The sequence below is a fragment of the Dermacentor variabilis genome, chromosome 8, assembly GCF_050947875.1.
Source record: "Dermacentor variabilis isolate Ectoservices chromosome 8, ASM5094787v1, whole genome shotgun sequence".
NCBI classification, from domain to species: Eukaryota; Metazoa; Arthropoda; class Arachnida; order Ixodida; family Ixodidae; genus Dermacentor; species Dermacentor variabilis.
Genome location: NC_134575.1, coordinates 102,231,253 through 102,244,967, shown reverse-complemented (window position 1 = coordinate 102,244,967; position 13,715 = coordinate 102,231,253). Strand labels below are relative to the sequence as shown.

At 44.4% G+C, this 13,715-nt stretch overlaps 1 protein-coding gene across 1 annotated transcript; it reads left to right on the top strand.

Moving 5' to 3' along the window:
- Positions 1 to 516: 516 nt before the first annotated feature.
- LOC142591202 (uncharacterized) lies at positions 517 to 3,740 on the top strand. The gene is made up of 3 exons (XM_075703561.1): positions 517 to 810; positions 1,132 to 1,249; positions 1,836 to 3,740. The coding sequence occupies exons 1-3, from the start codon at positions 658 to 660 to the stop codon at positions 2,072 to 2,074; spliced, it is 510 nt and encodes a 169-aa protein (XP_075559676.1). The 5' UTR covers positions 517 to 657; the 3' UTR covers positions 2,075 to 3,740.
- Positions 3,741 to 13,715: the final 9,975 nt, after the last annotated feature.

Genomic DNA, 13,715 nt, shown 5'->3' with positions numbered 1-13,715 from the left:
CCATCGAAAGTGATAGTGAAGTACCATCAGCACAGACTGAGGACGTCGATGAAACATCTGCTAACGACTTGCTGGTAATGGCACTGAACTTTTCACTGGAGTTCGGCTTGTCGTGGAAGGCCGTTGATGCCCTGCAGAAGCTCATCGCGCACATACTTGATAGGCACGACATTCCGGCGTCAAAGTACCTGTTCAACAAACAAGTAGGAGCCAATATCCGTGATGCCCGGTTCCATTTTTATTGTGCACCTTGCATGAATTTACTGGCGGAAACATCGGGCGATCAGCAAGAACTCAATAGTGTGCAGGTCAGCTGCTCCGTCTGTAAAAAAAGTATAGCGGGCGGAATTCGGTGCTACATGGTCACTTTTTTATCACCTTGCCTATTGTGCAGCAACTTTCTTCGCGGCTCTCCGAGAAACCCATCGCAAATGAGCTGGTTAATTAAAAGGCTGCAGTCCATTGACCAAGTACAGGCTGGCAGAGACATGAACGAAGTGTCTGACATACGGATGGTTCCCTGTACAGAGAGCTGAGCCATAAATTGAAAAGGCATGACCTGACACTCACTTTCAATGCTGACGGCAGCCCAGTTTTAAATCGTCGAAGTTTTCTATTTGGCCAATACAGCTGACTGTCAATGAGCTGCCACCGAAGATGCGGCACAAAAATGTCGTCGTGAGTGCCTCATGGTACGGTCAGTCACACCCCAACATGACTCTGCTTCTCAACAGCTTTGTCCAGCAAATGAGGCACCTTGCCACTGGTGGTGTAACGTGGATGGCTGGCACTGATATAGTTCATTCTGAGGTAAGTAGAATTATTTAAGTAAATGTTTTCACTCATCGCAATTTGCACAATTGCTGGTTTGTTAACCTACAAGTAGCTAATGTCAGACCTGCATGTCATCGGAACTACTGTTTGAAACAGATACCTAAGTCTGTCTGCCTACTAAGGAAGGATGTGTGACAAATTTAAAATGGCATAAATGATTTCCCTGCTTTACAGGCCTGAAACTTCTAGAGTAGGAGCTTGACCAATTGTGTTTTAAAAATAGAATGTCTGTTTTAAGACAAAAACAACAGTCAACATGATAACATATGTACTCCTGCAGCTTGCTGCAAGCTGCAGGAGTACTGCCTCAGCTGTTGTGCTGACGCTCCGGCTCGAGCATCACTTCAGAACTTCACCCAGTACAATGGGTATTACGGTTGCGGGTGGTGCCTGCACCGTGGGAAGACCGTGCATGGTGAGTACAGCTGGTGACAAATCTTGCCATTTTATGATTAGCTATTCATATTTAGGTGTAGCTCTCACTTGCCTATAGCCACTTTCAGGCTCCTTATAATGAACAAAGGATATATGCAGATGGATAGTTTAAATGTATTATTGTATTACTTCTCACAATTGATTCTTACTCTGAATGTACTTCTACAATACATAATCACGCGTGCACGTTAGAAAATAAATCGTATGTTAGTTGGAATCCACAATAATCACGTTTAATGTTGTTGGACATTAACTGCATTGGCCATTCACTGCACTGGTTTGGTAACTGTGGTATTGTGCTGCCGAGTATGAGGTGACAGATTCAATTCTCAGTTGTGGTAGCAGCGTTCCGGTGGGGGCAGAAAGCAAAAATGCTCATTTACAGTGGTGGTTTGGGTGGATGTTAAAAAAAGAAGGTCAGCTTATCAGAACTAATCTGAGCTGTCCACTGCAGAGTCCCTCATAAACCAGTATGCAATTTCACTTGTTAAATCCCATAATTTTATTTAACTGTACAGGCAAGACCTTTTATATTCCATTTGCACTCTTCTTGCTTTGTCAAACAGGAACTGTCAAGCATCCTATGGATATGAACGTCAAGGATGAAAGAAATGCAGAAAATACTAAGAAACACATCGAGAAGGCATCTTTTCTGCACCAAGTACACAAAAGTGTAAAAGGCCGATCTCCTCTCATCAACCTGCCGTACTTTGATGTAATTTGGGGCTTCACCTCAGATTACATGCATTGTGTCCTGTTGGGGGTATCACGGCATTTTAGAGCTTTGGCTGTCTGCTGTGAATGAGCCATATTACACTGACTCACCACAAGTTCTTTCAATCATTGATGAGCGCCTATGTGCAACAAAGCCCCATCTTTGTGTGTCGCGTCTCCCTCGGTATCTTTCAGTACGAAAGTATTGGAAAGCATCTGAATGGCAGCAGTGGTTGTTGTACTTTTCATTACCATGCCTTGAGGGCCTTATGCCAGCACAGTTTTTCAAGCATTTTTCACTTCTTGTACAAGACATTGCACTGCTGTTGCAAGACACAGTGAGCAAAGACAACATTACTACTAGTACAAACTGCGTTGTGCGGTTTGTTGTTGACGTGCAGTTTTTATATGGTGAAAAGCACATGACCAACATGTGCACCAGCTACTGCACATCCCAAAGAGTGTTGTCCCACAAGGTCCCCTTTGGGCACACTCTTGCTTCAGTTTTGAGTCCCACATTGGTCACCTTAAAGGGTTAGTGATGACAGCCAAAGGTGTGCCTATTCAAATTGTTGAACGCATCATGATGGCCAGTAACTATAGGAGATTGAGTGCACAAGCCAGTCCACATTGTTTGCAATTTTTGGCAAAGCCTAGCCGCTATAATAACGATGCTGTTCTCCTTGTGAGCAAGCCACGAGGTGTGTCAGAGCCATTGCTCAGCTTTTTTCGCAAACATCTTTGCAACATTATCTGTGGCCCTGTTGTGGAGCATGACCGTGCCATTGTAGCCGGGAACATGTTCCACAGTGAGCAGTACTCAAGGCCAAACAAAACAGACAACACTGCTTTTGTGACAGGCCAAGGAAAATGCCTCAAAATCAAACACATTGTTTCATTCAATGATGTGAGTGGCTGTGTAAAAATATTTCTTGTGTCACGTAGGTTCTCTTCTGAGTGTGCCTATAGTACAAATCATGTAATGGAATCTCAGAGAGCAGAGCAGGAAATTTTATTTGAATTATCAGCAGATGTTAGCCCATGCACTTACATGAAATGTGGCGGGAAAATATTTTTTGTAAGGCTAGCACAGAAAACACTGCTGGCGAGCTGAGCTGAGTGCATGCATGAATTTAAATGTAGACGCCTTCCTAGAAAATTCTTCTTTTAAATTTTAATACTATAGGGAGCTTTTCTGGAGCTAGCTCACAATTAGCACAAAACTTTCGGTTAGAAATTCAAAGAAAGCTTTTGCAGTTGCTAACTAAAATGTGCTGGGAGAGTATGGTGGCCATGAAAAGAATGTATTTTATATTAATAAAGGCATGTCCATTGCACAGTTTTGTTTAAAAGTCATGACCTCGACAGATTGGAAAATTTATGTAAAATATTTTTCATGGAATTCTGGCATTACAGCTGCTGCTTTATTGGGTGCCATTTGTAGCATTGTGCTTTGCATTGCACGGAATTAGGTTCCACGAAAATTGTTACCTGCTCCCTTTCAACAATCCAATGTAAAACCTCATTTCTAGCATTTGCTACACGTGTGAAATGTTGTAGAGACAACTTCCATTTTAATAACATTGTGCACAGGGTGTTTATGGCTGTCCAACAGCTAAGTAGGAAAACACATTGTACATTTACAACTTTATGGTTGGTAGATGTCACTTTTGACCCGCCGTGGTTGCTCAGTGGCTATGGTGTTGGGCTGCTGAGCACGAGGTCGCGGGATCGAATCCCGGCCACGGCGGTCGCATTTCGATGGGGGCGAAATGCGGCAACACCCGTGTGCTTAGATTTAGGTGCACGCTAAAGAACCCCGGGTGGTCAAAATTTCCGGAGTCCTCCACTACGGCGTGCCTCATAATCAGAGAGTGGTTTTGGCACGTAAAACCCCAAATATTAGATGTCACTTTTGTTCAACTTTAGATGTGTTGTGTAGAGTATCTAAATTAAGAATTATGGCAACTATGAGATTGTATTCCTTACAGCTGCATATCTAAATTTATAATGTTGGTCAGTTTGAACTTGGGAACTGCAGTACAAAGTCTTGCCAGTAAATGGTGAAGCTTGTTTGCTTACAATGGTAAATGTTTACAGAAAGTGGTCTTGAAATCTTACTTTGCCGTTCGAGAAAAAGCTGCATGAAATGTTTTTGTAATGAATTTTTGATATTGTAACTGGTGCCGTTCTTCAGTTTTCCTTGTTTTTTCCTATATCTGTTTCAGAGAATATTTTCAATTATATTTGCATATTTCTATGTAACCAGTTTATGGCTAACCTGCTTTGCTTGAATATGTGGCCTTAATATAGTGTGGGTGTGTATAGATGAGCACATATGTATGTGTGTGTTGGTGACTTTCCTGGTCACTCTTTCAATGACCTCAAAAGTGACATTAGAATTTGGCTTTCATTCTCTAACCACGTCTGGGCAATTTGCAAGTCGTATCTTATTTATAAGGTACACAACCGCCTTGGGTATGAATGAAAGTGCCGGCAAGCTTACGTGCTTGCCTTCTGATTGGGACACTGTTGTTGTAAGTTGAAAGGCAATTCCTCTTAACTATGGCATTTCCCATCTATGCTTTGTGCTGACATGCCAGTTTTATTAGAATGTTTTTACGCTGTTTTGAACCTTTGAACCGCTATTATGTTGCAAACCCTTAGCATTGAAGGTTTGTAGTAAAAATGGCTTCTCCTTATCTTAAAGGGACACTGAAACAATTTTGCACAAACGTACCGAGTCGTTAGAGTAGGTCCTTGTGATCATTAATTGACGCATCTAAGAGCTCCGCATAAAATGTGCAATTTATTATAAACTTTTAAAAAATGTACACGCTGCCGATCACAGCACATCGCTTGGCTCAATATTAAGCCGCCCCTACCCATTTGACGTTATTTTCCCTAATGCCGTTAGTAGGGTGAGCTATACGATTGGCTGCCCAGGGCACGTCATCAATAATTTTTCCAACTTTATGGTGAACGAATGTTGTTTGTAATAGTGGGAATGTTAGTTAATTTGTTTCTATAAAAAAGTAACAGAAAGAGAATGCACAAGAACAGTTTCTCACTACACTTACGCACTTTCGGCACACAGCAAGCGTCGTCTGCTTGTGTTACAACGTGCTCCATTATGACGAGAGCTCCGCGGCCAGAGTCAGACTCAGTCTTTTCGCGAGCACCATGATTCGACTTTGTTGCGTTGTGGGCTGCAAACATAGCGACTGACAATATGTCAAGCTGCGACATCGCGTCCCTCTGCAAGGCAGCAAACGAGCGGAGTGGCTGCAGTGCATCGTACTGTCGCTATCCGCTCAGCGCCAGGATTTGCGCGTTTGCGGCCGTGACTTCACACCGGAATATTACTATCACAACAGCGTTTCACTAGTCCAGTATTCGGGTAAACGCAAGAGCAAGGGGACAGGGCCTGGCCGTTTGACTGTGCCATTTCACGGGATGAGCAGAAGCACAAACATGAATGGTCTGCATGCTGCAGCCATCTGGTGGCACAGAGCTCAACCAAACGCAGTAGCAGTATGAAGCATATTCTTCTTTGCTGTAGGCGTAAATTTTTCGCAGGTGCGTAATTGTTAACACATTGTTTTTGTAAATGTTTAAAATATTTTACACTTGGTTATAGCAACATTAGCTCTTTGTTTGGCTGGTTAAGCTATGCGCCAACGGGTGGCTGGACTGGACCGTGGAGAGCAATCAGGCAGCTGACATACTTCTACGCTAAAGTTCCTTCATCAGGTTGAGTTTCTGCCTCTACCGTTCCGTCGAGACGCCCAGCTCGCCTGTGGTTACCGGAATACAGGACATGTTCGGTGCTGCGACAGAATGTTCGCAACATATGCTGCTTCAATATCTCTGGCTTGGGGTCGACTGCCGAGCAGCTGGCAAAGAGGTAGGAGAGGCTTTGTGCTCTCGCTCCTAGAGAACCGGAAGTAGACGACACGATGTGCCATCATAACGCAGAGCCAGTAAAGGCGGAGCTTAGCCCCGATCACTCTGCGAACGAGTTCGGGAGAAAATGCATGGCTCTGGAGGAGGGTAACTTGTAATCGTCCATAGCTCTCTTAATCACACAAATTGTGGTGCAAATGATTTAACTTTAGCTGTATCCTACACGTCTACAAAATTTTTCAAAACCGTTTCAATGGCCCTTTAAATGAAATCAACTCCTGTAGGGTGGGGAGAAACAATGCTGCCATAGTTGTGGCTCATCACAGCCACCCATGTGTTTTTTCTTCCGTGGTTGCAATTCAGAAACCATTTTTATTCTCATCCTCTGCTTCTTGGAGAGTGAGGACAGCTACGCCTTGGTCATGACTCATCGCAATAGCCGCATATTCTGCCCGTGTGTTATTTACTGTAAAAAGATATCTTTTGCTTTTATTTTTTTACTGCTAGCACTGTTTTGAATCACAGGCCCTTCCACATATGCTTTCCCTATCTGATGCCTAATAAAAGAACATGTTCTGTACTCCCATTCACTCTGATAGTCAGCCCACCGGCCAATATGCTAGTAAAATAATACTTCTACGTTGTTAATTGTGGGACTTTTTATGACTATATATATATATATATATATATATATATATATATATATATATATATATATTCTTGATATTGCATGTTCTTCTGTCCTTATGTTTAGCTGCTATAATGCTGTCTGTATGAGGTAGCCATGTTCTGCTCAAGTCTCAATGATGTAAAATAAATGCTGTTCAATTCGAAAGAACTTTTCTCTGGATTGTGGGCATCTTTAATAAGAATGGAATCATGTCATACTTTGATGGGCCTAGCTGGAAGCAGATGCCACCCGGCATGCTTCTTGTTGGTTGTAGTTGCAGACTGCAAATGTAACCAGTGTGTATGGCTAGATAATTGGAACTACATTATTTGTATTCCAACCAAATCCATAAGGCAACACATACCCTAGGTCGTGATGAAGAAATTGCGGCCACTGACCAAGTCAAGGTGAAAAAACACAGACGTTCGGGGACCCGTACGGGTTCCTTGATCACACTAAAGGCGGGCAACAATCTTACAAGTCTTGCCCGCTTTTAGTGTGATCAAGGAACCCGTATGGGCCCCGAAACGTCTTTGTGTGTTTTTTCACCTTGACTTGGTCAGTGGCCGCAATTTATTCATCATCATGTTACCTGACCAGACGAACTTTCGTCGAACTCTTGACTACATACCCTAGGTCCTTGTGTAAATCTAGTACACAATTCCAAGAAACTGTTCCAAATATGGCACATGATGATTGCCAGCTTTACCTTAGCAGACTGAAACCAACCACAGTTCATGCTAGATCTCTAATGTACAATGCTGAGAAAGGGCATCAGTCTAAGCCAACTGTGAAATCCCATTTGAATACAGTAGCTTCCAACTGGCACTGCAGTTAAAGCTAGTGCAGTTCCATTTGAAGACCAGTAGATACTACTGGAACCAATTCAAATCCACCACAATCCCAACTGAAGACCCATAGCCAGTAACTGGGACCAGTTGAAACCAGTAACAGACCACTTGCCACATCAGACCAGTTAATTCCACTTGAAAACCAGCACAGTTCCAGTTGAAGACCAATAGCCTTCTACTGGGACCAGTTGAAACAGGCAACAGACCACTAGCTTTTCAACTGGGACCACATCAGACCAGTTCACACCACTTGAAAACCAGTAGTACCACTTGAAAACCAGCACAGTTCCTGTTGAAGACCAACAGCCTTCTACTGGGACCAGTTGAAACCAGCAACAGACCACTAGCTTTTCAACTAGGACCACATCAGACCACTTCACACCACTTGAAAACCATTAGTACCACTTGAAAACCAGTAGCAATATTTGCACCTGGAAATTGCCATTAAAGTCATCCGAGAAAACGCCTCACGTTCAAACGCATCCCCCTGCGACTATCAGAATTTAATATGAAACTGCCGCAAAAAAACAAAACAGCAGCAAACTCGCATCGGCACGGCAGTCCAATTCATAAACCGTTTCCGTTCCCGCGAATCTCCTGAAGTGTGCGGTATGCTGACCTTGCTCAACGAAACTAATGAACAATGCATCGGCACGATGTAATGCTTTGCCACTAAAGCCATCCGAGAACACAACTCACTTCCGAACGTATCCCCCTGCGACTATAGAAACCTAATATACTACAGTCGCAACAAAATAGCAACAAACTCACCTCGTACACGGCTTCTTCGCCTTGCCAGCCACGCATTCTGTCTGCCAGCTCGATAGGTACAAACGGAGCTAACAACTTTATTCCCCGTAGTACCTAGGCGAAGAGAAATCTCAACGACCGAAAGTCCCCATATTTCTCCCTCGCAACCACTGCTCCTCGCGCAAGCTCAGAAAGAGCGGAGGAATTCAATTATGATGTGCTCGTGGATATCCGTACATTAATCCGTCGCGCGCGCGCACACACACACACACACGCACGCTTATGTAAACAGCGCGCTTATCGCCGCCTGGACAGGCTTCAAATTACTAAACCATACATATGTTACTGCGCAGCCCGATAGAGGGAGCTAAATGCTGACGAAATTCCGAAGCGCACAGCCGCAGGGCTAGAAGAGGTTCCTGTTAGGCTGAATAATGAAAATCTTAAAAGCACTTGTTGTTGGGCTAGTCTGTAGCTTTTCATTATAAAATGTAAAGACGCCAAACAGACACCATTCTCTTCTATTGTGTGTGTCCGTTTATTAGGCGTCTGTATATTTTATAATGATTAATGAACTAGGACCAAGAAGTAAGGAAGCTCTGGGGAAAACAGCGGAAGAAACTTTAAAAGATAGACAAGTACCAGACAGTTGGCGACAAAGTAGTGTAAATTTAATTTATAAAGGTAAGGGGTAGAAAGATAGAGTGCACTCGTATGGACCTCTGACCATTACATCGGTAAAATGCAGGCTTGCAATGCAGGCAATCAAATTAAAGGTGCAAGCAAGGGCAGAAAATATTGGCATTTTGGGAGAACTTCAGAATGGCTTCAGAATAGGTAGGCGTTTGGATAACTTATTTGTTCTTACTCAGTGTGTTGAAATATCAAAAGGAGAAAGCAGACCGTTACATGTGGCCTTTTTAGACATTACAGGAGCGTATGACAACGTAGACCGCAACATTTTATGGGATATTCTGGAAGGGGAAGGCTTAGGTGACAATTGGGTACAGCTTTTGTGAAAGATTTACTTAGAAAATATTGTTTGCATTGAATGGAAAGGGATAAGGAGCGAGGAGAAAGTTGATATCAACAAGGGACTGATGCAGGGGTGCCCTTTAGCCCCACTGCTGTTTATGATGTACATGGTGAGGATGGAGAGGGCGCTAGAAGGAAGTAATATCCGATTTAATCTCTCATACAAATAGGCGGGTACAGTAGTAGAGCAGCAGCTTCCAGGTTTATTTTACGCGGACGACATTGTGTTGCTGGCAAACAAGCAAAGTGATTTGTAACGCTTGGCTAATATCTGTGGGCAGGAAGGCAACCATTTAGGCTTGAAATTTAGTGTTAGAAAATCAGGTTTTATGGTATTCAATGAGAACAGTGAAGAGACAGCGGCAATACAGGGCCAGGAAATACCTGAGGTAAGAGAATATAAATGCCATGGTACATGGATAAACGAAGGCAATAGATATATGGAAACACAAGAAAAACAATAACAGTAAAGGGGAAGAGAAATGCAGCCATAATGAAGCACAGGGCGCTATGGGGATACAATAGGTACGAGGTGCTCCGGGGTATGTGGAAAGGTGTAATGGTTCCAGGACTTACTTTTGGAAACGCGGTTGTTTGGTTTAATTCAGCGTTACAATCAGGATTCGATGGGAACCAAAGATCAGTGGGACGCCTCGCATTGGGCGCTCACAAGAAGACTACAAATGAAGCTGTGCAGGGTGATATGGGCTCGACTAGTTTTGAAATGAGAAGCTCACAGTAAAATTGATTATGAAAAATGGCTGATGAATATGGAAGAAATTAGATCAGCTGGGAGAGTGTTGAGGTATTTGTACAGGAAAAACATTGATTCACAGTGGAGGGAAAGAACTGGGAAGCTTATTAGCAAGTATGCGCCCTGTAGGGTGGGCAACACGGCAACAAAGAAGGTCAAGCGGAAAGTCAGAGAGGCTCAAATAATCTCATGGGTGGCAGCAATGGAAAAGAAACCTGACATGAGTAACTACTTGAGAGGAACAACACGAAATCAGGAAAGAAAAAAATTATGATAACTGAAAGGGAAGCTCACTACTTTTCGAAGCGAGATCGGGGTGCCTTAGAACATGCACCTAAAAGCGAGATATAAGAAGGAAGAAGAAGCATGTGCTTGCTTCGATAAAGCTAGGGAAACGATGGAGCATGTTCTATTAGAAAGTGAAGAGGTCTGCTCAGCGGTCTATGTAGGCACCACTGGCATCTTCGAAGCCCTTGGGTTCAGCGAGAGCGGGGTAGAAGTAAACATGTCCGCAGTAGAGATTAGCAAGAGGCGATTGGAAGATTGGTGGAAGAAAAGTAGCGAAGCAACAAAAAACCGAGACGTACGAAAGCAAAATTCGGGGCCAGAAAATTTGGTTGTTGGAGTTCAAAGTGGTTTATTTTTCCTTTTTTCTTTTTAAACAGAGGTAGGACATTAAGCAGTATAATAGCAAGAGCTTGCTGGCGCAACCCACCGTCCCGTTCCAAAGGGGGCGCTCATAAAATCCATCCATCCCCTCCAAATAGTGTTCGTGTATTGCTCCCGCAGGGAGCCGAGTTGCGCATAACTTTACCGGCGCCGCTCGCAGCGCTATTCGCCGAGAGCTACAAAATGACGTGAAAATTCAACTGCGCCGTGCGAAACCAACTTTACGGACGCGATGCCGACTTGTCGTTTCCGTCAGTGCCATCGACATTGATATAAGCGTACCTTCGAGCGTGCGTTGCATTCATCGGCTCCGGGCTGTAGCTACGCTATTCCACGATATTATGTTCAGGACTTTGGTGAAGTGCTACGAAACACATCACTTTGACATTTGTATTCCAGCATGACGGGATGAAACTCACCAAACTGTACAAACCGCACAGGAGCTGGCAAAGCTTTTTACGCGGTGCGCGCGAACGGGCAGACATGCGTCGACGACGAGTATGGCTTCTGCGTGTCAGCCGAGACCGGCCTGATCCGAAAGGGACCACAATATGCGAGATGCGTTCTCCTTATTTACATTGGTGAGTTTGCCTTGTTTACGCTAAAGCAACACTTATCTCGAGTAACACCGCTGTTTACGCAGGGATGCGTACGAATGGCGTGAAAGGTTGTTCACCTGTACGTTTTTTGGCGTATATGTGAAGCGAGACACAGACGAGGGACAAAGAATGAACGACATGCCTGTGTCGCACTGCACATATACGCCAAGAATGTTACCATACCAACCAGCCCAATTCGCGGTCTTGCTTGTACGATTGTTCTGACTATGCGTCTCTAGAACAGTGTTTTCAAAACAGGGTAAGTACAAGCGGATAGAATTTGCCCGTAGCACGCTGGTTTTGCCCGACTGTGCTTAATTTTTTGTCGGCGTTTTGATTTTTCCACGTAACGTTGATTGATGTACTAGAGTACATTGCTTTGTAGTAAGAGAAAAGCTCGCGTGCTCCTGCTTACGAGACAACTGCATGATCGTTTCAGCACTTACCGCCCGCAATACCTTACTTGTTCGATCGGCCTTAGTCGACGTGAGCAATGTAAAATTATGCCTGTATGTTCAATAAGCGCTGTGTTGTAGCGAATTGACCCGAGCAGTGTGAAAATATCGAGAAAAATTAGTCATACTACAGTCTGCAATGTGTGAATAATTACTTTGCAAGTTTGCCGTCTTGACGTGATTAGTGCAATAAAAATAACCTGTTGTTACTCTTAATAGCTTTTTGCCTTTCCAGTTGCTTTGAATTCTGCCCCACAATGCTCCAAGAAACAGCACTCTTGCCCTTCTGCCTGCAGCCATCGGTCATCCATTCTCTCGTACCAAATAAATTTGATCTAGACGCCCGTCCATCTTTAATCTTTTTCCCCTTGACTATTTGCTGCCACGAAGCAGCTGGTAAGTCTGCGGTATGACTGAACCATAAAAGTAGGCTGTGCACAAAGTGTGTCCATGTGAACATTTGAAATGCTTTTAAATCTATGTGTAGCTGCCGTAAACGACGCTTAGTGATAAATGACGCTGTGGTAACGGTTCCTGGCACTACTACAGGCACGCTAGTTCCCTTGGCAACGATCATTAATAGGCTGGTTTCGGCATCCAAAATACGCTCACATAACTGTCCACCTTACGTGTGTGAAGTTCTGTTTAAACACCCTTTAAAACATTTCTTGCTTTCCAGCCTCGGTGACAAAACTTTATATGCATGCTGGAAAACATTGCACCGCGTTTTTTTGCAAGGTACAGCGCGTTCGCACACGAACTTTTGAGCTGTTTGAGCCACGGGCATAGTCAGGATTTTATTTCGGGGGATCGAGGGGGTCCTACCCGTTATATGCACGTTCGTGCGTGTTTCTCTATCCCCGCAGGGGCATCTTCGTCAGCAGGCGTTTGGTGTGTCGCGACACCACGTACCCGAGCACACGAGGGCTGGGCCCTCCCGCGTGTAGCCGTGCGCGGCTTAGCCGTGTCCGGGGAAAGGGGGATCCTGAGAGTTGAGCCGATGCCGGGTGTTTGGACCTTTAAGGCCCCCCCGGCGGAGGCAACACACCTCTTTGGCCTCTGCTTCACGCAGACGGCACCTCCAGACTGACCCACCTGGAGGAAATCGGCAGTCGCCTTTTCCTGTCCTCCTCTGCAATCTTCGTCTTTCTCTCTAGCCTTTTCATCTTTCCTCTCTTCCTTTCACTTCCTTTCACTTCTTCTTACTTCCAAATTTCCTGGTGGTAAGGGTTAACCGCGTGTAGTATATCCAGTCTCGGTTATATGCATTAGGTTATAGCGGCGGTGCATAGCTGGCGTGTGCAGGTTGCTCAGAACCTGTAGCGTCCCCTTGTTGGGCTCGGTGGTGGGTGGCTACCACCGCCGCCGAATTTTGAAATTTTTTGGGGTATTATGGCAGAAGCTTTTCCGCTACTGCCAGATCGGCCTCTTTTCAGAGGCCGCACCGATGCATCTTTTCAATTTACCCTCCGAACCGACCTAGCCAACTGTCCACGTTACCACGTCTTGCATAGTGAAGGAAGACCAAGTATGCGTAAGATATCCCCTTTCTTGGTGGCGAAATGTCTCATAGAAAAAATTCGAAAAGACTACTAAGCCTCGCAAGTGACCAGCGGAGACCTGTTAATTGAATTGAAGAAACAACAAGTGCAAAAGCTGTCCGAACTCGCCAGTATTGGGATCAAAGTGACGATTTCTCTCCATTGTTCATTAAATAGTTGCAGGGGCGTTATCTCTGAGGAAGATTTTCTCAGCTTGAGTGGCGAGGAACTCCTCGAGGGATTCCAAGAACAAAATGTGATCAAAGTGCAAGAAATTACAATCCGAAGAAACAATGAACAACTCCCGACGAAACATGTGATCCTCACATTTGGTACTAGTATCCTCCCCACCTCTCTCTACGCAGGATACCTAAACATAAATGTCGAGCCATATATACCGAACCCAAGGCGGTTCTTTCAGTGCCAGGGGTTCGGCCACGCATCACAATCATGTAGAGGCAAAGAAGCAGCGCGAAATGCAGTGCCAACGATCACCCATCTG